We start from the raw sequence: 27,513 nt of genomic DNA on the forward strand, positions 1-27,513 counted from the left end.
AGACGGTAGTGTGTGTAGCTCTGCTCCGCCAGGGGGCGCCAAAGCTACACACAAACAGTCTGGTGTGAACCAGGCTAGTGTGCCCCCACATACTGTATTCAAATGCATACCGAACATGGGGTATCAGCATGTTCCCTGTTGACAAACTTCATTCATATCTCCTCACCTTTCTTACACAAAAGTCGGAGTCATGTGGGGGTCTAGTAACTTGACACACGAGACTTGTTTCTGGCATTCACTCTTGTGTAACTAGCCTACTGCTGTAATTAAGTTGCATAAAACTGTAATTACTGTTCTATGCCAAACTGGGACACTTCACTACACCTTTCAATTTGGGCATCGAATAATTTGTACAAAAACAACAAAATCCCTTGTTCTCTTTATAAATCCTCCCAAAGGTCCCTGCTAAAAAAAAATGACCTGCAGAATTCAATATTGTTATGCTCTATCTTAATTTTGTATTTTGTGTGTTATGCTCTCCGCTAGAGTGCATTTGATTTGGTCCTACTCTCCAAGCCTGTGATTCTCAAACTGTGGTCTGGTGGGCAGGTGGAAGGTGGGAGGTGACGCAAGAGGTCCTGAAAGTAGGCCACATCCTACATTTTTAAAATAGATTTTAGTTACGGTAAAGTGTAAAATATATGTGACACCATTGCAAAAAGGAGGAAATATCAAAAAAGCAAACCAATATTATTAGAGTAACATCTTAAATTGATTTGTTTGCATTTGTTCCTACCCAAAGTGTACCTAAAATGAACACTGTAAAATGCACTTTATGCCTTGTATCTTTGTGTCGTGTCTTGTAATATCAATCTGGAAGCTGTTTCATAACGACACCAGTCACCTAGGCAACAGGAACTAAATGTTTTATTGGAGGGAATGGTGATTTCCTTCTGGAAGACCCAGGCCCAATATCCACCCTGGCCTCAGGCCATAGGACCACATAACTACAGTGGTCAGGCTTTGAGGAAACACCTTCAGGCGATTCAACGTTTCTCACAGAATTTTTGTTTGTCAAGTTGGTAGGGGGTTGGCTGATATCAGAGGCGTTTGACAAGCATTATTGGAAAGGCTTTTTTTATCAGTTTCATTTGAAAATGAATATGAAAATGTATACCCTTTTTGATTAAGCGTCTTCTGAAATTACATTCACAGCTCAAAATGTTCTATCTTTTCAGGGAGGAGATCTAGTCATGGTGGTATATTTGCTGTCAAGGTGGCTGCCTTAATGAAATACTTGTATATCTCAGGTTAATTTTTATTCAAAATAATGGAATTCCTGTGATAGTTCTACCACTTAAACAATTTTCCATTGTTTTTTTATGCAACAGGGCATCAGAAAATGAAATATACTGGGGGTAAGTGTGTATTTTCAGTAACATGTTCAGAAGAATTCTGATTTATTGTGTGACGTCAGGCGAGTCCACTCAATCCTGTGATTTGGAATGCTGCACAAGATAGCACCCTGAGGGACAGCCCTTGTCTCCATTTGTTTCCAACCATTTGTTCTGTTGAGGTGTCTTTTTATATTTCCCTGAAAAAAAGACCTTGTACAAGACTAGTCATTTGTAGTGCGTGAACCGTAGATTGATTGAGTCCTCTCCTGAGCAGCTAAGGGAGTTTGCATGGATGATGGTGTCTCGCCAAATTCCATGAAATTACAATAAATGGATTATTTGAATGCAACTTCACAGCATTAGATTGACATTATGTGCATATGTGGACTGTGTAACATGGAAGCATTTATTATAGTCACACTGAAAGTTCAAAGATGGTTTGCTTATATGTGGACTTTGCAAAGAACAAAAAAAAAAGAAATGGTCACAGTGTAAGTTCAAAGACATTGTCTCCATGTATTGAAAGGCATACCAAATGTTAAGTGTTCTCAGTTGACAAACTAAGCAGAGAATGAAACATGGGAGAATGAGAGATGCATGTCTCCTCCCCCTCCTTACACAAACGTAAGTTATTTTGGGGATCTGGCTGCAAATTAAATAGCACCATCTGGCATTCACACTTGTGTAACTGCTTCTGCAATAAAGTTGCATAAATTTGTGATTACTGTGATATGCCACACGGGGGTGCTTCACTACACTTTTAATTTAAGCAATATTTTTTTATTTCCATAACAAAAGTCCTAGCTTCTTTTATGTGATATAACACAAAGGTGGTCCATAAACCTTTTTTAAAAGAATATTTAACCTAGTAGTTGGTTACACCAAATAAATAATCTAATTCCACCGAAGATAAATATTATTCCCTCTGTTAAGCTGTTTGACCAGGCTTGGCTCTATTTTAAAACTACACTTAGTTTAAACCGCTTAATGCAAACATGTAATGCAAGCACACAAGTAGCTCAAATACATCTTTGTATGACAATTACGTTTTTGCTCTTCTCATGAACTAGTCTGCAATCCGTCCCTGTAGCGGTGTTGCGATTCCTGGGTGTGGTCCTCCTGTCTTGTTTCCTTCCCCTCAGGTGCCTGGGACAGAGTGACGTATTTTGTCACCAGGATAGGATGACCGACATGTCAGGTAAGGTCAGGTTATTGTGCTGTCAGTACGACTCCTTTTGTAAATTATTTTTTCTTTTTCTTTTTTGGGGTGTGTGTGTGGGGTGGGGGGTGGGGTGGGGTGGGGTGGTTAGGGGTTAGGGTTAGGGTTAAGGTTATTTTTTGAATTATTTTTTTCAGATAGGACATTGTGAGAGGATGACAGGGAATGAGTGGGAGAGAGCATTAAGGAAGGAAATCACTTCAGATCGGATTCGAACCCAGGTCCCTGGATTTATTGTACACACTAAGCCATGGCAAGTCAGTTAAGTCAGCTTTTATTGTCAGTTTCTTCATATGCACAGGTCATACGGAATTGAAATCACGTTTTCTCTATATACCATGAAAGGATATAGACATGGTCCAATACCTGTAAAGTGATGAAGTAATGAATAATACTGAGCATTTAACATTAGTGAGTGACAGTGATGGACCAGTGATAACCAGTAACAATAAGTGATAGAGTCATAAATAACAATTTAACATTTAACATTGAATATTTAATATAAAGGGGAAGAATAGAAGACAATAACTATAATGATAATACAGTAGAATACAAATAAGTCAAGGCCATGATGTACTACACACAGCATAGTCATAACAAGTGCCTTATTTGCCATTTTGGATACATCTTGTCATTTTAGGCAGTAGTGTCTTATACATTCGAAGGTCAAGCTTTTTAATAAGCAGTACTTAAAAACTGGTGATGAATTATGTCTGGTCTAGAAACTCTGATAACCAGTTTTATTGCTGAAGTAGATTAAATGCTCTCCTGACCTTGGGTTTGCACACACACACACACACACACACACACACACACACACACACACACACACACACACACACACACACACACACACACACACACACATGGTTTTTAAATCGCACATAGCTTCTTGAACATTTCATTTAAAGTGTTAACAGCAACCAGAAGTACAGTACCATGGCCTTTGTGGGGGGATGCTTTAAGGCCTTATCCAGACGACAGATAAGAGTTAAGCTTACTGTGAATTGTAGAGGCCCTCTCTACACCCCCCCCCCACCACCACCACCACCACTACCACCACCACTACACACACACACACACACACACACCTAAGAAGTTAAGAATGTAGAATGTCAGACCTCTCGTATTATCTTTGGATACCAGCAGGCATTTTGGGGGGGGGGTTGGGGGGACACAAAGGGGTCTGTTGTCCCGGGCCCAGGGAAAGATGGGGCATTGAATTGGAATCCATATTACATTGCATCTATTGGGCAGGGGGCACTTTCAGATGAATTTGTCCCGGGCCCTGCCAAAGCTGTCAGCGGCCCTGTCCGTAATAGTAGTAGCAGCAGTAGGCCTATTTATTTAGATGCTCTCTTTGTATGCGAGGTGCTACTGGAAACAGGGCTGACTGTCACACACTATCTGACCTGAGATTCCTCTCCTTTGTTAACATGCTTATCTGCAGTGTTGGTCTCAGTGGCGGAAGTATGCTTTTGATTCACGTCTTGAATCATGATGCCCCTGAAGGTCATTTGGGGATTGATGAGTCCCCTTATATGAGCAAGTGATTTGCATGTCTTTAGAGCGATGGCAACTCCCTGCTGGGAGACTGGCAGACTGGGAGACGTGTTGTGACATTAAATCCTGAGTCCAAACGTTTAAGGTTTGTTTTCATGGCTTGGTCCCCAACAGAAAAGATTGGGGGGGATGTAATCTCAACCAATTCCTTTCAGTGACTTTACAAGTGTTTTGCTGTTTTGGGTTGAAGGATGAATTGGATACACAAAATTCTCCCAAGTGGAGAGAGAGAGAGAGAGAGAGAGAGAGAGAGAGAGAGAGAGAGAGAGAGAGAGGTATGCAAGTAGGAGGGAACTCTAAGGTCATAACAAAGGAAGTCTCCTCCCACATTAGTAGTAGGAGGCTCCGCCTAGTGTGGGTGCTTATAGTATATTTGCACACTTGTCCACTCCTGCCATTTTCACTACAGCAGCAGCAGCAACGAGCAAGTGAGCAGACCAACTCAAACAGCTCTCATAGCTTTCCACAGGTGTGGTGCTATCCGAGTGAGCAAAGTCTCTCGGCTTACTGGCAGTCATTGTAGCTCCAGTCCACACAGAGCAGGTCACGGCAGGGCAGCAGCCCGCTGTTCACAGCTGCTGATCCCCTTCCTTGTCCAGGCACCTCTGCCCTCTCTCTCAGAGAGTACCAGCACAGCCTCCCTCACTCCATGGTGTCAAGAGAGTTGAGATCTTTCCCCGGGTGGTTGTGAACCAGACACCTTGGCCACTGCCAACATCAGAGGCTTCTTCTGAGCCCATCCGTGACAAGGGAAGAAGTTGGAGGTTGGAGGAGGAGGATGAAGTTCGATGATGTTCTCCACCAAATCGGTGGCTTCGGGAGGTTCCAGAAGACACTGTACGTCTGGATATGCCTGCCCCAGATCCTGCTGGCCTTCCACATGTTTGTGTCCATCTTCACTGGCGCCGTGCCACCTCACCTGTGTCTCTCCACCACCACCACGTGGCCGTCTCCAGCCAACCAGGAGTCTGGCACCGACCCAAGCTGGAGCTCCGGCTCCAGCTCAATCCCCAGCTTCAACTTCAGCCAGGTGGAACTGGCCTGCCCGGCGGCAGGAGGGGCTTCGCAACAGGCCAATGGGGTGGGAAACTACAGCGGGCAGCTGGATGGTGAGCTGCAGGGTGGTGGTGCCACAGGGGAGTGCAAGGGGGGCTGGGAGTACAACAGAGAGATCTTCAGCAGCACTATAGTCACGGAGGTGAGTCCCTTCCTGTGAGCGAAGGATTTGCATATCTTTAGTTTAGAGCAATGGCCACTCCTCACTGGGAGATTGAAAGACTATCGTGAGTGTTCTGACATTAAAGGGACCATCCGTCCTTTTTGATTTTCACATATTTGCTGTATTTCCTTGCCTGATTAATACCAGACGACCTCACAAGTGAGATAGACTGGAGGATAGCCATGTAATTTCTTGTGAGAAAGGTGTGGTTTAAGATTCCCCATGGTCGTCTATTTGGCATTATTAATGTGTAATTTGGCATATAAGTAGCCCATAGCCAATAGAGTCAGTTGTAGGCCTATCTATTCAGACAAACTGCAGTCATCGCCTTTCAATCCTCCACTGAACGGAATTGAAAAGCCATTTTACACTCTGGTTTATTTCACATTCATTTTAAAGTGCTTCATAAGTGCATTTGATGATATTTTATTTGCCACCATAGACTTCCATTGCAACACTAAATATGGCTAAATATTCTCAGATTTTACCAGACAAACAAGCAATTTCCTGAAATAAGGTGGACTGCTCCTTTAAACCTTTACCTTGGGTGGATTCCAATATGCGTCCTCCACCTGTGCTTGTGGCCTCCAGGTTTCACAGACGACCCGCCTCCGGGGAGAAAACAATATAGTTTCCCAGCTGTCAGCCTAGCCACAACAACTGTTGGGGGACTATTCTTCATACACCATACTGATTGCAAATGAGAAAATGAGATGAGAATTGTACTTTTGTGAGATATTGAAATACACTTCTGTCGTCAGTGACGTCATCACGAGGCTACAAGCATGCAAGGGAGGACGGTAGTCAGCGGGTGGATTCCAATCTGTGGAGCTCTGTCCTCCCTTGCTCACTTGCCTGCTTGTGACCTCATGATGATGTGACTGACGACAGAAAATTAGTTCAATATCTTGCAAAAGCACAATTCTAATGTCATTTTCTCACAGTGGTGTAGTCTACTTTTTTGTGGTGGGTATATTGTATATTTGAGCATTTTTTGAAGTGGGTATACTGTATATATTTGTGCTAATCTAAATAATGGATAACTCAATTTTAATTGGGTATACCGAAATCCCTGAAATTTTGAAGTGGGTATACCACTTCACCTGTGTTCTACAGTACGTAGACTACACCACTGTTTTCCCATTTGCAATTGGGATGGTGAATGAAACACAGTCCCCCAAAAGTTGTTGTGGCTAGGCTGACAGCTGGGAAACTTAAATTGTATTCTCTATGGAGGCGGGGGGAGGCCACAAGCACAAGTGGAGGACGGGAGTCAGCATATTAGAATGCACCCCTTGAGATCAGAGTACATTACATTACATTAGTATTTAGCAGACGCCTTTGTTCAAAGCGACTTACAAGGAGCAATTTATACAAGAACATGGTAAGTCACAGTGTACAGTTGCAACTCTGATAGCATTGTCCTACTAACCCCAACTCCGATGAAGTTGGGACGTTTGGTAAACAGTGAATAAAATCAAAATGCGATCATTTTCAAAACACTCAATCTATTCTTTAGATGGAGAATAGTGAAAAGACAACATATTAAGTGTTAAAACCGAGAAAAAATATTGTTTTGGGGGACATATGTACTCATTTCTAATTTGAGAAATCCAACACGTCTCAAAAGAGTTGGGACGGGGACAATAAATGGCAGCAAATGTCGAGGAAGACTAAAAACAAAACAAAAGACAACACTTAACAGTTAAATACATTAACCGATGAGATGATTTTATATAAAAAACAGTGTTAATTCCTATCTTGGACATGATTTCACCAGCTTAAATGGTGGGTGTATTCCTTGTCATGTTTTGCAATGTTTTCCTTTCTGTAGTGCTTACAGTGTGACAGGTCTTGACCAAAAACCCACCATTTTATCACATGCTGGTCCTTATGATGGAGCCAAACTGTTAAAACATAGTAGAGAATGCAATTTGACCTTACTATGTGGCATTAATCGAAGATCTCCCTTCAAAATATAATGCATGAGTGGCTTTTCATGCTGTTTAAAACCCATTTATACCATTCAGCACTGTATTTAACTCTACAGATGAGTGAGAACATCTTAACCAATGCACTACTGCATCCGCATGCCATCATGGAGGCTGACTTTTGAAGCTAGCACTAACACAAGTTGGATGGTCCATTTTCACTGTAGCACAGGATGTGCAATGCTCTATTATTGTCAAAAAGAATGGACTTCTACAACTTCTGCTGACTTCTGTAAGCAAAGGACAGTTTCCCATGTCTTCTGGGTCTATTTCAAGTGAGCTCAGGTGCTTAGGAGAATGTTAAACCCCTGTGTCATTTTCATGCATTAAGCATTCTTAATATGGTCAATTTTCAATAGCTCTAGCACTCCAGGAATTAGAGTGAGACTACAGCCAATATATATTTCATGATGTCATGAACCTATACAATGATTTTATTAATAAAAATATGTCTTATATACACTCAATTGTGGTAAATCAAAGGGAATTCAAAAATGTATGTAATAACTATGGTAATTATTCCCTTTGCATCTTTAATTCTGAGTGACTCAGCCTCTCTGTGATGATCTTATACCTGGACACCTATATTGTCCGTCAGTACAATTCATTTTGAAATGTTCTTCTTTGTTGTTTTATCTTATTTGGATGTTTACTAAATTTCACTGATCCCCGTCCCAACTCTTTTGAGACGTGTTGGATTTATCAAATTAGAAATGAGCACATATGTCCCCCAAAACAATATTTTTTCTCGATTTTAACACTTAATATGTTGTCTTTTCACTATTCTCCATCTAATGAATAGATTGAATGTTTTGAAAATGATAGCATTTTGATTTTATTCACTGTTTACCAAACGTCCCAACTTCATCGGAGTTGGGGTTTGTACAAAGAGTAAAGAAGAGGACAATGCATTAAAAAGTAGCAAAAAGTAAACAAAGACCTCAAGGTGCAGTGTACAGTTGCAACACTGACAACATTGTCAAACACAAGGTAATAGAAGCAACATTAAATAATAGGAAGGTAACAAGGCAAATTGGATAATAAGCCTTGTGTACAGTTGCAACACTGGCAACAATGTCCAACACAGTGATAAAGACAAAAAAAATAAAGGATTTAAAAGGATGTTAAAAGCAAATTAGGTACATAAAGATGTTAGGTGATATAAGAGGATAAAACATAAGCGATGTTAATAGCAGGGTCTTTAAGGAAAGAATTCAGAGACTAAGACTAAGGAAAGAGACTAAAAACTAAAGGCTACAAGGTGAGTAGAATTAGTTATGTTAGAGTGTTAAGCAGGGAAGCTTTCTCGGAAGAGGTGAGTCTTCAGCATCTTGAAGGTTGAGAGGGATGACCCTGCTCTTGTAGCAACTGGTAGCTCATTCCACCATTGAGAAACAATGACAGAAAAGCGTTTGGACTGGGGTAAGTAAGAGTAATCTGAGAATCTGAGGAAAATTGATCACAAGATGGCAGTAGAGTAGAGAAGGGATACTTTATTCATCCTGAAAGGAATGAATGTTCATCTGCGCTTTGCAGTAACAATAATAATACATTTTATTTTAAGAACCTTTTAGAAGTCACTGTACATAGAAATCAAGCCAGAAATGCTGTGGTTTGGAACCATTTTGGGACTTGGCTTGTGGTGCCTGTCTCTTACCCAGAGACGATTCTAGGATAAGTTGGGGCCCCAAGCCAAAATTCAAAAGAATGAACATTCTCTACAAATCGCCACTAAAGTCTTAGCTGTTATTCACCATCTATAGGCTTGGGCAATGATGTATTTTATTATGTATAGAGGTCAGTGGGTTTGGGGGCTCCAAGCGGCTGCCTGCCTAGACTGGTGACAAGATGTGTCTCGTCTTCTCATACCTACACTAAATAGTGTGCAGCGGGCTCTGGGATACGCTTCCAGGCTTTTGAGATCAGTGGGGGGCAGTAAGGTCAAAGCTTAGTTTGGAGTGCGGCTGGGAGGAGAGGCGGGAGGACTCCCTGTGGTGATAGCATTCAGGTCCCGTGAGCAGGGATGCCGACAAGGGGGGACAACGGGGTATGTCGTCCCGGGCCCAGGGCGAAAGGGGGCCCAGAATTGCCTTACATTGCATTTATTTGGTAGGGGGCCCTTTCAGATGACTCTGTCCCGGGGCCCAGCAAAAGCTGTCAGCAGCCCTGCCTGTGAGGCGCTCTAATGAGCAGTGGAAAGGTCATCATGAGACAAAATGTCGAAAGATGCAAAAGGCAAGTGATGATTCATCAGTGGGTTTTTGAAAGCATACATCAACAGAAGGGCTTTAACGACAACTTAATAAGAGCAGGTGATATGGGTATGGACACGGTTCACATTATTATTCACACAATAGACCTGCAAGTTACATAGAGTTTATTTTACTCTATGCTGTGATTGCTCTGCACCACAAAGTAAAAAGTAAACCATGTGAGTACTGAGAAAATCAGTCAGTCTAAACCTAGGCCTAAATTCAACAATATTTACCTTTGCAGACTGTGGCTTTGAATGTGTGTTCTGTAAGTAGTAGCACTCAGGTGTGATGGCGATGCGATGCAGAGTGGTGGTGACGCCGCGCGGCCTGTTTTGATTTACAGACACTGGGCCCCAGTCTGGGTTTCTCCTTACTGGGAGCCTTGTTGTGTGACCTGAATAACGGGACTGTGACGTGATGAGGGCGGCTGTGTGAGAGCAACTGCTCACATCTCAGTCTGCCAGAGCCTACAGATCCAGATGTTGGGTAGTACAGTTCTCTCACATGTGGAATTTCACAAGCAAGCTGCTGCTCAGATTAAAACCTCAAAGGGCGTAGGTAGGAGAGGGGCAAAAGCTAACAGTCGACTATAAATCACTTATAGAGTATTAGTAACACTTATAAATATTGAACTAATTATGAACAAAATATTCATGAATGTTTGTATATGAGTAATAAATAATATGTAAATACTGTTATTAATGATTTATAAAGCTGCTTACAACGCAATTATAAAGTATTAGTAAGACTTGGGAAATAATGAACAAATTATGAAAAAGAGATTAACAAATGTTTGTATATGATTTAGAAATAATATGTAAATAGTAGGCCTATTATAAATCATTTATAAAGCTCCTTACGAAGCAATTGCAACATATTAGTAACATTTAGTAAAAATTAACTAATTATTAACAAGACATTTACAAATGCTATTTTTAACACTAGGCAACTTATTTATTTACCCAAGTGCTCTACAAACAAGTGTTATTCTTAAATTTTACAGATCATTTTAAAAGGGAATTGTCCATATTGTACCATATTAGACGTAAGATTTTGTTTGTGAATTTGTGTTTTCACTTTAAAGCGCAAAAAGCTTTGTAAATAGTTTGTAGATGCTTTGTAAATAGTTTGAAGACATTAAAAGATCATTTACTAATACTTTATGATTGCTTTGTAAGCAGCTGTCGTGTGTGACGTGTGTGTCATTGTGTCAGTGTGTCAGTGTATGTGTACTGGAGCTGGTAGTCAATGGAAATGGAAAGGAGATGTTCAAATGCACTCAAGTCTCTCTCTCTCTCTCTCTCTCTCTCTCTCTCTCTCTCTCTCTCTCTCTCTCTCTCTCTCTCTCTCTCTCTCTCTCTCCCCCACCTCCAACTATATCAGTGGGATCTAGTCTGTGACGATGCCAAGTTGAACAACATTGGGTCTTTTATCTACATGTTTGGGCTGTTGGTTGGTGCTGTGCTTTTTGGAACCTTGGCAGATAAGTAAGTACAAACACTACCACAGTCACTGATCAATCATACGAAACTGAACTATTTTAAACTCTTAGCGCAGAGCCTATGTTATAACCTTACTGTCAGCAAAATCGTAATGGCTATATCTTAATCTGTTGCGTACGGCTCTCTCTGTAATGTCATAGGAATGTTGTTTTGATGTAGTTGAGTATTTTCAGCAAATAATGAGTAGGCCAACCGGCAACCCCATCTGCACTAAGAGGCTACACCAATTAAGTGTGAACTTAATTGGTGTAAAGTTGCTTGATGAAGGTAAGTAGATTGAGAAAAACGTTGCAAATGAGGACAGTGTGCTGGAATTTTGCTTTCTAACGTTGACTCCCGAGTCTCGACCATAACATGAAAGAGGCAGTTGGCATGTCTTTTAACACTAGAACTACCACGGAGGGGTCAATTGACCTTTTTACCTAAAAGCCCCACAAGGGGGTCATTTGACCCTTTGGACCCCCTGCGGACACTCCTTTTGTTGTGGAAATGTGGCTGTTAGCAGCTCACAGCTGTCACTTGAGACACAGAGTGTGAGTGTGTGTGTGTGTGTGTGGATCATTTCCAATGCCTGTTGAGTGCTGTATCTCTGCATCTTCGTTCCTTGGAGAGGAGCTTCTTTCACCACAACATTTTTGAGGGAAATGAAGCAGTAGTCCACATGCACTGGTATTTATCCATCTAACAATTGCCAGGTTGCATTCACATGAGTCGTTATGGTCACATGGCATGGGAGATTCACACGTTACAGTTTTTTCTCGATTGGTTTGGCTAATTTCTCGAAACTGAGATGACATTCTCAAAACAACACGGACAAATCCCCAAACCAACTTGCAATTTCCCAAAACAGAATGGCATTTTTCATTGCTTTCATCAGATATCAAATGCTTTGTACATGTCTCAAATGTTTAGTACATCTCTGCAGATGGATATGTACAAATACCCTTCAGTTGACACATTCAGCATACATTCAGCACATTTTCCAAATAAATTCACCTTGCTTATCTAAACGAATTAGACAATTCTCAGTCTAATGGTTGCCCTCTCCAAAACACGTCAGCATTATTTCATTGTGTAAGTCATCATATGCAAAGTGGTCTACGTAGTTCCCAAAACTGTCAAGGACATCATATTTTAAGAATTCCATTACATAGTAAATTCATGACAGTGTTCAACAGGTCAGATGGTATTGTAACTTTACTAGTTAGTAGAAAATAATTTTACAACCGTGTATACTACAGTTTCCATGTTATTTGGCTAATTTCATGACATTTTTTCAAACGACATTCTGTTTTGAACAATTGCTAGTTGCTTTGGCATTTGTCCATGTTATCTCTGTTTTGAGAAATGAGCCAAACCCATGAGAAACCTGTAATATATGGGCATTACTTTCTGTATATGAATTTACAGTAAAGAAAGTTACTGATAAATGTCCTTGGTAAATTATCTGTGTTGTCAAACTTCAATAGTTTCACTCACTTTTTCATTTTTATACATAGTCGAAATCTGTTAGCTGAACGTAGATAAAACACCTAACCATTTTGACTGGCAGTGCTTACACAATGGCAAAGGGACAATGTATTTTGAGGGTACTGATGATATATGTGGGGAAGAAATTTAGTTTTGACACATGGGTAAACTGTTTTTGTGGTGATATGAGCGAGTGATGAGGATCCATGTAGTTATGCTGAACCATCCAGTTTATTTTGACAGAAGGACTAAATGAATGCAAATGAGCCAAAGCAATTGAGAAGGATCTATGCCATTTTGATGGTACTGACTATTTATATGTCAGACGGTTTAGTGCTGATGCAAGAATGAGGTGTTTTGGGAGGTATATGACATTTTGCTAGTTATCTGAACTGTTGTGCAGAAGTGTAAGAATGTTTGGCCAAATGACCCAATGGTTATAGGAATGTCATCTCAGTTTCAAGAAATGAGCCAAAACAATCGAGAAAAACTGTAATTCAACCATTATCTGGTTGCAGTCATATGATTCGTCATGATCACATGGGACATTCACACGTTCGTTCATTGATGACTTATATGAAGAAAATGTGCTGACATGTTTTCAGGACAACCATTACACTGAGAATCAACCAATTGGGATAGATCAGCAAGGTACATTCAGTTGAAAATTCTACTAAATGTAAGCTGATTGTGTTAACTGTAGGATACTTGTACATAGCCATTTGCAAGGATGTACTAAATGATTGAGACATGTACAAAAGCATTTGAAATTTGATGAAAGCAATGATAAATGCCATTCTGTTGTGAGGAACTGCAAATTAGTTTTTTAGGATTTGTCCATGTTTTGAGAATGACATCTCAGTTTCAAGAAATGAGCCAAACCAATGGAGAAAAACGGTAACAAACTGTCCGCCAAACTGTGCTATCTGTCTTTATTGCTGATATCTTCATGCAAGTTGCTATTTACCTGTGGTGATTTTGGAGGCTGACAGCCCTTGGGAAGAAGCTGTCTGTCCCTCTTTGTCTTGGCTGTTAGCACTGTAAGGTATGACCCCCTCACCCCTCACCCCACACACGGCCCCTAACAGCCTCATTATCATAACAAAATGAGTGATTAGTGTATTAAGTAAAAGCCACCGGGTCAAATGACCCCTCTCTGGTACTTCTAGGTAGGCAGAAAAATCCTGGTAGTTCTAGTGTTAAGGTGGAAAAAGAAAGACATTGTTGGGATTCACAGACAAAAATGCAGCAGCAGGGTTTGTCATTTACACAGAGTATGGTGTGAAGGCGGTTTGAGGGTAAAATTATCCTGTTCGTCCTGTTGAGAGTGCTCACAGGTATTTTTGTGTTTCATTTGTGTTCATCCTGCACTAAAACAGGATTTTTCGTCAGGCGTTTTTCTCCTGCACTAAAACAGGCATTTTCTCTGCATATGTAGGCCCAGAGCCGTGGATAAGAAGAGTTAAAGCGTTGCCATAGGATGCCGAGGGAATTTCCGCTGACAGAACTGGCGGGGAAACTGACCATACATTGTCAAAGATGGCCGCCCTCGCAGTCCCATTCAGTTTTGCACAGCCTTCACTTTGGTCCACATGTACCGTCCGTTTCCATAGAAACATAGGGACTCTGAGAAGAATTGATATAACAACCGTTTTTGTGCATTTCTAAGCACACAATTTCAAGGAACTCTGTAATTTCTTTACCTAAAATGACAACTTATGTCAGAATAAAAGCAGCACGGTCTCATTTGTGGAATTAACACACGTAACCTAGCCATGCTAACAAAAACCCATGGCAAAGATGGGGTTAGCAGGACCCAACAAGGTTAGCATAAAACCATGTAACCAAAGATCAAAGACTGCGTCAACTCTTCCTATCCACGGCTCTTTGTAGGCCCTAATACACGTGGTTGTTTTTATAGGGACTAGTGGTAGAGCGGTTCCAATGTTTTCTTGTTTGTCTTCCAGGTAAGAGGCATTTCTCTCTCTGTCTCCCTCTCTCTCTCTCTCTGTCTCCCTCTCTCTCTCTCTCTCTCTCAGGTATGGTAGACGCACAATTATTCTGGTGGGTCTGGCCCTGCAAGCCCTCTTTGGAGTCGGTGCTGCTTTCGCACCCACTTTCTACATCTACACCATGCTCCGCTTTGTGGTCGGCACAACCATTTCAGCTGTCATCATGAATGCATTTGTATTAGGTCGGTGGCACAACAACACACCACATGTAAATATATTTGTAAAACGCATATTGAAATATGTATAAAACAAATGTTTAAAATACACACATCTGTTGGTCATACAAGAGCATTTTTTAAGAGCATTTCATAAGCAGAAGTGAATAGAACTTACAGTATCCTTGTCTCAGTGGAGGTTTCTTTCCATTTTGCCATAAGAAACTATAGGTGCTGTGACACACTGTCCTATCACACACTCACACATATGCAGGCTGTTGCCCATGAGAATCCAGGTTCTAGTCTGGCCTGGGTCATCATATCCCAATCCTACCACATCTCTCTCTCTCCAACTTTTGTCCGGTCTCACTCCTCGACAGTCCTGTCAAAATGAAGGCAAAAGCCCAAATGACATAAAGCCCAAAATGACATAGCCTACTCCACAGAAAAAGATGTATGCATTTCCAGTTATGTCCTATTGTGATGATTCTGACATAGTGATAGTAGCATTGTGAAATAATAATACATATATAAAGTAATCAATTTGTAATGTGCAATATTACAACTAGTTGGTAACTAGTTTTCCAGTACAGTCATTCCAGTAACAGGTATGAAGCAGCAGCAACGTGTGTGTGTGTGTGTGTGTGTGTGTGTGTGTGTGTGTGTGTGTGTGTGTGTGTGTGTGTGTGTGTGTGTGTGTGTGTGTGTGTGTGTGTGTGTGTGTGTGTGTGTGTGCGTGTGCGTGTGCGTGTGCGTGCGAGCGCTTGCGTGCGTGCGTACATACGTACGTGCGTGTGTGCGTTTTGAGTTAGTGCAAGTAGAATGTGCAATAACAATAAAGTGTTGGGGGGGGTGGTATCAGTGATGGGAGGGCGGGTTACGTGAGTCAAATGGAGCCCATCTGACCTCTGACCCCTTGCCTATGGCCTCTACGGCCTCTACTACCTCCACAGGCACTGAGTGGACGGGCCCCAAGCAGCGCATGCTGGCGGGCATCATCACAGACTACTTCTTCGGGGTGGGCTACATCCTGCTGGCCCTGCTGGCCTACCTGATCCGGGACTGGAGGCAGCTCCAGTTGGCCATCTCTGCCCCAGGCTTCGTCTTCGTCTTCTACTTCTGGTGAGGCGTCATGTTAAGTTGAAACGAGAGCAGTCCGACATGGCAACCTGGCCCCCTGACATATGCTAGATGCATGTGCTGATGTGTGTTAAGCGCCACCCGCAGGCGACGTAGACTACTGCGGGCAGACTCACAGACAGACAGAAAGACAGACTGACAGAAAGACAGACAGACAAGAGAAAGTCCAACTGGGAAACTCCAACACCCATTGTCATTGTGACACAGCACTCAACGCACACTGCACTCAACGAAATTGTATGTATTCGTCATCTGTGCAGGGGGGGCAGCCGAACCGGCAACCTTTGGACTGCAAGTCTGACGCCCTAACCGCTTAACCATGACAGACTGAAAGAAATACGAACAGAGAGACAGATAGACGAGGTCATTGCACCTCCCCTAAATACCTGCATGTATGAACGGAACAGTGAAATACCAGCCATCAAAGTTCATGAGAGTCCTTGTGCACAAGCCCTCAGCAATGCAGGTGCAGGTGTGAGGTAGGCTTTTACTACAGCCATTTGTTGACCCTTGTCCTTTACATCTGGTGAGACACCACCAAAGACGCGTTCACTTGTTTTCCTTTTCAGTCTCTATAAATTGACTGCACTTATAGTGCTTCTCCACTTCTTTGAGCACTCAAAGTGCTTTACAATGTGAGTGAAGTAAAACATTCCAATGTCTACAAGTGAAGCAATGTCAAATGGTAGAAAAGCTAGCAGACTCAGTGTCTACTAAAAAGGTCAGAGGTGGATCATAAACAAATTGGCCAGGAGGGTAAACAAAAACAACCCCACGGCCGTATGGAAATCACAGATGTCTTAGGTGTTACTCTAACAAATCTTCACTCTTGACCCATGAGAAGAAACTAAAAAACAAAAGGTCTCACTCCATTTTCCGATGAGAGCAAAGAACCTGTATTTAAGGGGAGCTGTTCTGTGAGATGTCAGAGTTCTGTTGTTGGGAATACTGTATGTATCTCTTCGCAACAATCTCTCTGGTTGCTATTATTAAAAATCTGCACTTCTTACCAATTGAGTAGCTTGTCGCTGGTATTCCTTTTTTCCCCCCTACATAAGCCTCACATTTACCCACTCACATTTGCACTCACACGGTGGCACTCTCAGTGTTTTTATGTTATGAAAGCTCACTCTGTAAATTCCCATCGCCATTGTGGCATGGCACTCCACAGCACGCCGTTCTCACTGCACACAATGAAATTGCATTGTGAAATGATGCCTCACCCGTTAAAGGGGGAAGCCTCAAACTGCTCTAAGAGGAAGCAGTGCATTAGGACGGAACCTCTACTCAGGATACATCCGTCATGGAGGAGGATGGAGGAGAACACTGGTTTATAACTCTGGTGGGCCGGGAATTGAACCGGCAACCTTTGGACTACAAGTCTGACCATCTAACCGCTTGCCCATGACTGAGGGACGGTGTATCACACAGTGTGTTACAATGTGTGATGAGTCTATATTCTGGATCAGTGTTGGGTACAGTGCAAATTGTTACATGCTGTTACATGTAGATACAGTCCAACTTTGCTTGTTAAGTGTTACCCAAGGAACATGATACGACAATACAGTAAAACAAGGAAATGCAAACAGATAGTGAACAAACAGGTTCTTGTCAAACTATTGGCAAAAGCACAACGAGGAATAATTGTATTTGTATTTGTATAGCACTGTGTCATACAAGGCATGTAACTCAAAGCGCTTAACAAATGGGAAAAAAAAACATTGTTAGAGATAGATTTAAAAGGAGAGGTATAGAGGAGAGGTAGAAAAAGCAGGAAGGCAGAGGAAGAAGAGATAGACAGAGAATGTAGAGTCATAAGGTCAACGTAGGTTAGGACCAGGATTCTTAGATGTGTAAGGTCCATAGTGGCTGGGCCTATCATAAGTCATAGATAGTCACACAGAGATTGGGCACTCAGGTGCGGCCCCTAGTGGCATCAGGGGTGAGGAAAAACTCCCTTTCGCTTGATTCATAGTTTGTAAGGGGGAAAAAAAAAGCTCAGTGAGGTCTGAGAAAAAAGACCCCCTATAGTCAGGAAGAAACCTCAGGCAGAGACCAGCGGCCACCTAGGGGAGCCCCCTGCCAGGGCTGGTTGCGAGTAGTAAGGGTGCTGCGGCAGCTGGGACACTATGACGCCTTGGCAGCTAGGAGTTGGCAAGGATGAAGAGGTGGGTCTTCAGCTGCTTCTTGAAGGAGTCGACGGAGGTGGCTGATCGGATCTCGATGGGGAGGGCGTTCCATCTCTTGGGCGCATAGCAGGCAAACGCGGCGTCGCCGATCTTCTTCTGCGGGGGGGTGGGGGTCCTTAGCAGCTTGGCATCAGTGGAAGTGGAGGAGGGAATGCAAAAAGATGTGAGCAAACTGGTTCTTCTCAAAATATTGGCAATAGTACAATGTGTAATAAGTGTCTAGAAAGTAGTAAAAGTTCAAAAGTTCAAAGTACTTTATTTGCCATTTGTGCAGAAACTAGTAGTCCAAGCACAAAGGAATTCTTGTGCAGGCCCTCTGAGTCAATAGATAAATAGAATTAAATTGAAAAAATAGGAAAAAGACAAAATACATTAAGAAAAGCATAAAAAGAGTGGATCAAATGTTTTGCCATCAGCCTCACTGTTGCTGGGAAGAAATTGTTAAGAAACCTAGCTTTTTTGGTAGGAATGCTGTCCGCTCTACTGTGTCTCAGTTTGTATGTGCAGTTCTTGTGTTTGAGCAGAGAGTTAGCTGGATGGAGTGGGTCTTTAACAATTCTCTCTGCTCTCTGCTCTCCTCTGGTTGCGCTGTGACGTTGCCATACCAGACAATGATGCCTGTTGTGAGGATGCTCTCTTCAAGTCCTCTGTAGGCCTGGGTAAGAGGGTGGTGATTCAGTTCAGCCTTCCTAAGCATCCTAATAAAGTATTATATAGTATGGCTGGGAAGTTTATTCAGATATTGAGGAATCAGATGTTGAATTTTAACATTGATATCACTGATATCATCATTAACCTGTAAGTAATTAACCGGTAAGTAATGTTTAAGTATTATTTCTTTGTTTTGTGAGTATTCTGAATTGAATTACATTACCAGTTGTCCTGTAACATTTTCGTTGTCCTAAGTGTATTCTGTACCTGGCCATTGGGGAGGGATTCTCCTGTTGGTTTTAAGCATTTTGCTGTGTGTTGTAGGGTTTTGCCCAAATCAGCTCGGTGGCTGCTGGCAAACCGCAAACACGAGGAGGCCATGGATCTCATACAAAAAGCAGCTCTTGTGAACGGACGTCCTCTAGGGCATGACATTGAGCTTGAACAGGTTGGTGAATTGAACTTCTGGGTCTGCTTCTGGGCCTTCGCCTTTTTTCCTTGGTGCTCATCAGTGCTCTCAAACTTGGTCCAGGTGGAGAAATTGTGAGGCAATCAAAGTTACGATTTTAAACTTTTTATTTGGCTGCAATTTGACATTCTTCATAAGGGCCGAACCTTGTTAGCCTCGCGAGCCATCCTACGTACTTCCGCCAAAGGATTGGGTCCACTACTGTAGTCTGGCTCACAGACCTGTTATACAGGTCTGTGGTCTGGCCTTGCTTTTCTGTGGGGTGTCTGGAGCGGTAGGATTTCGACGCGCAATTTCCCCCCCCCCCCAGAAAACAGCCAATAAGCGAATAAGCTCCCCACGTGTGACGCTCGTGACGATGACTAAAATGTCTGCGCCAATGGCTTTGGTCTGCGCTATGTTGTTGTTTAGTAACTATCTGCAATTGGCTGAGAGCTGTCCAATCATTTCAAACCATAACTAATTCCAGACCATGAATACGAAATGAAATGGTAGTATTATGGGATGGTCAGGACCAGGCTAGAACCGCGTAGGCATTGTAGCCAAATAAAAAGTTAAAAAATTGTAACATTGAGTGCCTCTCTATCTTGAACAGGTTGGTGAATTGCTTTAGTCTTGTGAGGTACACCAAAACTTGATGAGTTTAGTCTGGAATTGCACGGTTTAGATAACTGCGGGTCGTGGGTGGGACCAAACCGTTGTTAGTATGGCTTGAATTTTTTGCACTCCCAGAAGGGTTTTAGCCATTATAGAAGCCCATATGAACCTGAAAAATATGAAAACGACAAGACATCAATGCTCAGTCACCACCTAAAATGTGTACTTTCGCTTGGTTATCCTAAGGAGGTTCTCAATTCCATTCCATTAAATGAACACATTCTCTTTTACAGGATCAAAACATTGACAAGACTCTTGAAAAGCAGAGAAAGCACACTGTTCTTGATCTTGTCCGCACCCCAAAAATGCGAACACAATCTCTCATCGTCTTCTACTTATGGTAAGTGAAAGTGAAAGCCCATTGGGAAACTCCAACTCCCATTGTCATTATGACACAGCACAAAAATTAACACAGCACACAATGAAATTGCATTTATGCTTCACCTGTGCAAGGGGGCCGCCCTAGGGAGCAGTGTGGCGGGACAGTTAGGTGATAAAACCTGGCAGAGTTAACCCTACAGCAAGTGGTAAACCCGGTTATTCATGTCTCTGTGTCACAAAGAGACAAATAAATCACTTTTACGTTTCATTCATTTGATTTAATTACTTGGAACGTACTCATCAGTTGAGTTATTTTTGGGTCTATTGGTTGCTCCAAACAATATATCACTATATTCTGTCTATGCTGTTTTGACAGTAAAAATGTTTCACTGTTCTTCATTAAAAGAGACAGAAATAACCGCCATTCCAGGCAGGTAAGACACACTAGGCTTAATGTACAATGCTACTACCATCGTACAAGGCTACCATCGTGTAATGCTATCATCGTGCTTCCAACGTACAAAAACTACTGTCTAACAGTCATTTTACTGTAATTCATTCTCGTCTTGCCTTCAGGTTCGTCAATGTGCTGGTGTATTACGGGCTGTCATTGAACATCTCGGACTTTGGAATCAACATCTACCTCACGCAATTCATCTTTGGCCTGGTGGAGATGCCCGCGCGCACCATCACGCTCTTCACCCTCAACCGCTCGCGACGGATATCCCAGCTGGCCTTCCTCGCCGTCGGAGGCCTGGCCTGCCTACTTACCATCTTCATCCCTGACGGTAATAGTCAATCGTTTGCTTGTGCTGTACTGTAAGGCTTCAGAGAGCTGTTGGAGGATTGATTGAACAGTGAATGACTCAGGGTCCCCTATCTCTGCTGTTCTCCTAGATCTGTCCATGGTAAGGACGGGTTTAGCCATGGTTGGCAAATTTGGAATCACAGCCTCCCTCTCCATCATATACGTCTATTCAGCAGAGGTTTTTCCCACTGTTGTAAGGTGAGACCTTTATGAAAAATATTTTGCACACATTTTAAATATATTGTTTTGTATCGCTTTTGTTTTTTACATATATTGCGCATATTGATCCCAGAATAATAATTAACTGAGATGTCACCCTGTTTAGATTAAATTACTAAGGAGTGCTCCTGGAGAATGTTGTAAACAGGTTTTATTCATCCGAATTATTGTTGATACAGGCAACTTTTTTATCAGGAGAACCACATGTAACAGGAAATTAAAGGTGGTCCGTCATGTTTTTATCAGACAGTACTGATCAAATATTTGCCCAGTGCTACATCACTCTAGACCTCGTTTGTTGCAACATGTGCTGGTGTAGATTTGTTAAATTGTTACATAGTACACATAGTAGGTGTGTAAAATATACAATAATCAATGATAGTTGACCTCTTTGCACAGAGCGTATGGTATAATCTTGCTGTCACCAAAATTGCAATGGCTATGTCTTAATCTGTTACTTAAGGCTCTTGGTATGTCTTAGCAATGTTATAATGTTGTTGAGTGTTTTCAACAAATAGTGAATAGCTCCACTGGCGACCCCATCTGCACAAAGAGGCGACAAAACACCTGTTGTTGGATTTCTGATGAGACGACTGAAGTTTCTAAACTGTAGAGGACGACTTGTGTTTGTAATGTCTTTGATCCCCTGAATAACAAAAACATCAGAACATTGCAGTGGTGAACAGCTGTTATTTGAGTTCGCTGAGTTTGCCTGCCACAGCTGGGCCAGTGCAAGCACTGCCACAAGAATAGAGGAGAGATACATTTTTGACCCTAAAGAATAAAGTTTCCAATACAGATCAAATTATGTCAAAGGTGCAATTTCAATGAGCAGCAAAGTTGAAATAGCCCACCTATTCTGGCCACCATCCTACACAGTGCACCTTTAAGGTCTGTCATGTACCACAATGGCCTCTTGTGTCTGTATGCAGAGTAGCATAGGCTCCATGTCTGGTCTCTTGTGTTATGTTTTCATAAAATGTTGGTTGCCTTTTTCACGAACACTTAACACCACCATCAATTTTTAAGTATTCATTGAGATAGTTAAAATTGCACTTTTCATTCATGAAAAGAGGGATCTTTTCCATGATCGCCATTTTGAATTTCCAAGACATTTTTTAGCAGCTAAACGTACTACTCTTTGGTCATACTACTAAGTATTTGTTTATTACAAAGTACATTTTCATGAAAAGATCAAATTTGGCTATTGACAGCACAGTTTCGATGAGCTGCATACTTGCTATACCTACTCTGACCACCACCCTACACAGTACACCTTTAAGAGTTTTGACATCTAAATGTCTGCCTCCATCCTCCTGTCTTGTGTGTCTGTAGGCAGAGTGGCATAGGGATGGGCTCCATGTGTGCCCGCGCAGGAGGGGCCATTGCCCCCATCATCTACCTCCTGAAGAGGCAGAGCCCCAAAGCTCCCATGGTGCTGTTCGGCCTCTGCCCTCTAGTGGGCGCTGCACTCACCCTGCTGCTGCCCGAGACGGCTAACATGGCCCTGCCAGACACCATCGAAGAGGTGGAGCGGGCAGGACAAAGGTATGTATTTGTAACAGAGGTCTTCCATCGCAGTCCACCACTGTGGGCTCAAACTCACAGCCTCATAATCACAGCAACTACGATAGGATATGATACGATATGCGAACGACACAACAGGCCTAGTACTTTATTGTCAGTTTTCATTGAAATTTGACCAAGACTTGTTTAAGACAGGACATAGCTGCCGACACATAACATCACAAGACTATTGCACATGTGCCAACATGAGCACTACAAACATTCTACTGCCAAACTTTGCTAGTTGGCATCCATTACATTTTGACACTCGATGTTATACTGAAGAGCACAACTACATAAATTATATACGCAGTAATCTTGTCAATGGAAATCACACACACAGCACTGTAGATGTTAAGAAATGATGTATAGACAATAGTATAATTTTCTTAAGAACTGTAGCATCATCTTAGCAACTGTAGCATTATTATGTCCTCTTTTGAAAGTCGCTTTGGTCAAATGTAATGTAATGTAATGTAATGTGATATAATGTAACTATAAAGTCAAAGAAAACTATGTCAAAATAAGAGGTCAATCTCTACAACACTTGATGGAAGAACCAGTCCCAAGCATGTGACACAATAAACAACCCTGGCATGTCAAAGCAGGATATTAGATTTATAGGGAACATAGATTAAAAAATACAACCACAAAAGTAGCAAACACTTAATGACAATGTGGAATGATGATGTGATTACAATATTGCAGCCATATTATTGCTGAGATAATTTTTATGGCACTTATTTATGCTGTGGTGTTAATGTGCCTCGTCTATCTGCGTGTTAAGTATGATATGTGCATAGAGGCATTTAGCCCTGTGGAAAAATACTAGTGTCTGTCTCTGGACTTCCTTCAGTGAAGACTGTCCTACTTGTGGTCTTGTCTGGAGAGGGGAAAAGTTGAAGTTTAAATTAGTAGCAAAACCTCAGGGAAAAACATTTTTTATTGGGAGAACTACTTAGTGGTATGTCACACAACTAAAAGGAAAAAACCCTGAGACCTGAGTGTGTGTGTGTGTGTGTGTGTGTGTGTGTGTGTGTGTGTGTGTGTGTGTGTGTGTGTGTGTGTGTGTGTGTGTGTGTGTGTGTGTGTGTGTGTGTGTGTGTGTGTCTGTGTCTGTGTCTGTGTCTGTGTCTGTGTGTGTGTGTATGCGTGTGTGTGTGTGTGTGTCTGTGTGTCTGTGTGTCTGTGTGTCTTCTACTTGTGTACCCTGTGCACTTTGTATCTGCAAGTGCTGTACTGTATGCTATGACTACAGTATGTCCTCGATTCTAACTTGCTTTGGATAAAAGCGCTTGCCAAATGTTTGTTGACCGTGTTTCATTTTTCTATGTGCCATAATATATAGTCATTAACCCCATTGCGCAGAGCCTATGTTATAACCTTACTGTCACCAAAATCGAAACGGCTATGTGTCAATCTGTTACTTAAGGCTCTCGGTAATGCTCAGGGGTGTAGTGTGCTATTTTGAAGTGGGTATACTGTATATTTGAGTATTTTCTGAAGTGGGTATACTGTATATATTTGTGCTATTCGCTCAGCTCCACACTGACCTCCTGCCTCGACAACCTCTGCCCACTAGTCACTAAACCTGCAAGACCTTCACAACCGCGACCATGGCTGACAGAGACCATCCGAGCTCTACGTACCACCCTCAGAGCGGCAGAAAGGAAATGGCGCAAAACCCGCAACCCATCTGACCTCGAAAAACTTAGATCTCTACTAGCCTCCTTCTCCGCCTCCGTAACAGCTGCCAAGACGACCTACTACAACGACAAGATCAGCAACACTACAGACCCACGTAAGTTGTTTTCTACATTCAAGTCACTGCTCAACCCTCCCCCCCCTCCTGCACCCATAGACCTTAACCCGGACAACTTTGCCACCTTCTTCACGGAAAAGACGGCAAATATTAGCAAGCAATTCTGTGAACCACCCTCTCGCCCAGAAGACACCCCCCTGGAAAACACGGCGACTCCTGCAACACTTCATGAATTCACTCTGCTCTCTGAAGAAGACGTTTCCAGACTCATCACAAGAAGCCGTCCCACTACCTGCCTACTAGACCCAGTGCCCACGAACCTTCTTCAAGACATTGCCCAAACAGTGGTCCCAGCAATCACATCCATCATGAACTCCTCACTCTCCTCCGGCACTGTCCCCTCCGCCTTCAAACAAGCAAGGGTGACACCACTACTGAAGAAGCCTACACTGAACCCTGCTCATGTTGAAAACTACAGACCTGTCTCACTGCTTCCCTTCCTATCCAAGACGCTAGAAAGGGCAGTTGCAAAGCAAGTCACCAACTTCCTAAACCAGAACGGATTACTTGACCCAAAACAATCTGGTTTCAGAAGTGGACATTCAACTGAAACTGCGTTACTCTCAGTGACTGAAGCTCTAAGGACTGCAAGAACGGAAGGACTATCCTCGGTCCTCATACTCCTAGACCTGTCTGCAGCCTTTGACACAGTCAACCACAAGATCCTCCTGAGGATACTCACAGCCATGGGAATCACAGGCGTTGTCCACTCATGGTTCAACTCCTACCTCTCTGGACGCACCTTCAGTGTGTCATGGCAAGGGAAGCTGTCTACGACTCACACCCTCTCCACAGGCGTACCCCAAGGATCAGTGCTGGGACCCCTTCTGTTTGCAATATACACGTCCTCCCTGGGACGTGTCATTCAAACACATGGGTTCTCCTACCACTGCTATGCTGATGACACCCAGATGTACCTGTCGTTCCGTCCAGAGGACACCACGGTTTCGGAACGCATCTCTGCCTGCCTCACCGACTTGTCAACATGGATGAAGGACCACCACCTACAGCTGAACCTGGCCAAGACAGAGCTCCTGGTGATCCCAGCTAAAGAGCCGCTCAGTCACAACATCAACCTCAAGATAGGCTCCACCATCGTGACCCCAAGCAAAGTCGCCAAAAACCTTGGCGTCATGATTGATGATGAGCTGTCATGCTCCAACTACATCAACTCGGTCACCCGGACCTGTCGAATCCAGATGTCCAATGTACGGAATATCAGACCTGTGCTGACACAATATTCTACACAACGACTGGTCCAGGCCACGGTCCTGTCCCGCGTTGACTACTGCAACTCACTCATGACAGGTCTACCTGCTTGTGCGCTAAAGCCTCTGCAGATGATCCAGAATGCGGCGGCACGGTTGATATTCAATCAACCCAAAAGGACCCATGTTACTCCTCTATTTATTGAGTTGCACTGGTTACCGATCGCCGCCCGGATCAAGCACAAGGCATTGACCCTTGCCTACAAAACCATCACAGGAACGGCCCCAGCTTATCTGAAGGACCTACTAACGCCTTATGTTACTGGAAGAGATCTGCGCTCATCCAGCACAAGCCGGCTGGCTCTGCCATCCAGTCGCTCTAGGTACTCCCAGTCAAGATTGTTCTCCGTTGTGGTTCCCAAGTGGTGGAACAGTCTCCCAGAGGCAGCAAGACTAAGCACCTCTCTTGCAGCCTTCAAGAAACAACTAAAGACATTCCTCTTTCGAGAGAATCTACTAGACTAATGATTGAACTGGCCTTGCCCCAGGGCAGAATCCTGACATGATGTTTAGTTTAGTTTAGTTTGTGAGTGTGTGTTTGTGTGTGTGTGTGTTCTCGTTATTTCCTCTTTATTATAAAAAAAATAAAAAATAAAAAAAAACTTTAAAAAAAAACTAACCCCTCTTTGTAATTGCACTTGTTGTTCTGTATATCTCCTGTGCACTTTGTATTTGCTTCTGATGTTGGCTTGATTATGTCCTCTTCTGAAAGTCGCTTTGGTTATAAAGCGTCTGCCAAATGCAATGTAATGTAATGTAAAANATGTAATAATGGATCAATCAATTTTAAGAGGGTATACTGAAATCCCTGAAATGTTGAAGTGGGTATACTGCGGTATACCTGCGTTCTACGTAGACTACACCACTGGTAATGCCATAGCAATGTTGTTATGATGTAGTTGAGCATTTTCAACAAATAGTTAATAGGCCTACCACCAACCCCATCTGCACTAAGAGGCTACAAGACAAGTGTATTCAAAAAAGCTTTCTCTCTGTCTGTTTTTTTCTATTCCCACCCAAAGTTCATCAAATGAAAAAGGCACAAGCTGTGCCTGAGGAATGTGGACGGTGACAACCGACGGGACGCTCTCTATCCAAGTGCTTTGTGGAATGCATCCTGGTAATAACTTCACATCAGGAGGTACTCCGTGTTGGAATACTGCAAAAATCATTCCCAACTTCTTTCTCCAGACAACGCAATCTCCCAGGACTGATCGGAGTTGTGCTATGTAACAACCGTGACTAAAATCCGATTGGTGGTGTTTGAAACTATGCTGTAATGACTTACAGCACGAATGCGCAAAAGACTTTTATTTTGTACTCTTGTCATTCTCCACCAATCAGCACCAACATTACAAGGAAAACACTGTACACACAGAAGACGACACATCTCACTTTTACTGTCTACCCTCTGATATTTACTTTTGGATGCAAGTCTTTAACTACTTTGCATTATACAGAAGGGGAAGTCATCTATGAAGGACATCGCTGCAGCACAAGTGTTTTCAATTTCAAACTTTCATTCGAATGCTTCCCATCCCGTCCTCCAGGATGTGTGACATTCCTCCTTTTTTTACTAATGACATTTGAGTCGTCTGTTTTTCCTTTTGTGATTTTTTATAGCCTGCTGTTTTCTTTTCTTTTTTTAACTCTTTATATTTAAAAAGATGTTTACAGAAA

The 27,513-nt window shown here is 42.5% G+C and overlaps 1 protein-coding gene across 1 annotated transcript; it reads left to right on the forward strand.

Annotated features, from left to right (window-relative positions):
* Window positions 1-4,883: 4,883 nt before the first annotated feature.
* On the forward strand, window positions 4,884-27,513 carry si:dkey-119m7.4 (uncharacterized protein LOC560629 homolog). Its single transcript, XM_063223111.1, has 10 exons — window positions 4,884-5,317; window positions 10,968-11,071; window positions 14,596-14,750; window positions 15,677-15,845; window positions 19,028-19,151; window positions 20,063-20,169; window positions 20,727-20,938; window positions 21,048-21,156; window positions 22,513-22,725; window positions 26,856-27,513. The coding sequence occupies exons 1-10, from the start codon at window positions 4,898-4,900 to the stop codon at window positions 26,887-26,889; spliced, it is 1,647 nt and encodes a 548-aa protein (XP_063079181.1). The 5' UTR covers window positions 4,884-4,897; the 3' UTR covers window positions 26,890-27,513.

This window comes from Engraulis encrasicolus, chromosome 18 (assembly GCF_034702125.1).
Source record: "Engraulis encrasicolus isolate BLACKSEA-1 chromosome 18, IST_EnEncr_1.0, whole genome shotgun sequence".
NCBI classification, from domain to species: Eukaryota; Metazoa; Chordata; class Actinopteri; order Clupeiformes; family Engraulidae; genus Engraulis; species Engraulis encrasicolus.

What these genes read in the sequence shown, in the direction of transcription:
- si:dkey-119m7.4 (XM_063223111.1), top strand. Translation starts at nt 4,898, where the DNA reads ATGAAGTTCGATGATGTTCTCCACCAAATCGGTGGCTTCGGGAGGTTC. An exon ending in GCAGCACTATAGTCACGGAG is followed by an intron (nt 5,318 to 10,967) that starts GTGAGTCCCTTC and finishes CAACTATATCAG; the next exon opens with TGGGATCTAGTCTGTGACGA. An exon ending in GTTTTTCCCACTGTTGTAAG is followed by an intron (nt 21,157 to 22,512) that starts GTGAGACCTTTA and finishes GTGTGTCTGTAG; the next exon opens with GCAGAGTGGCATAGGGATGG.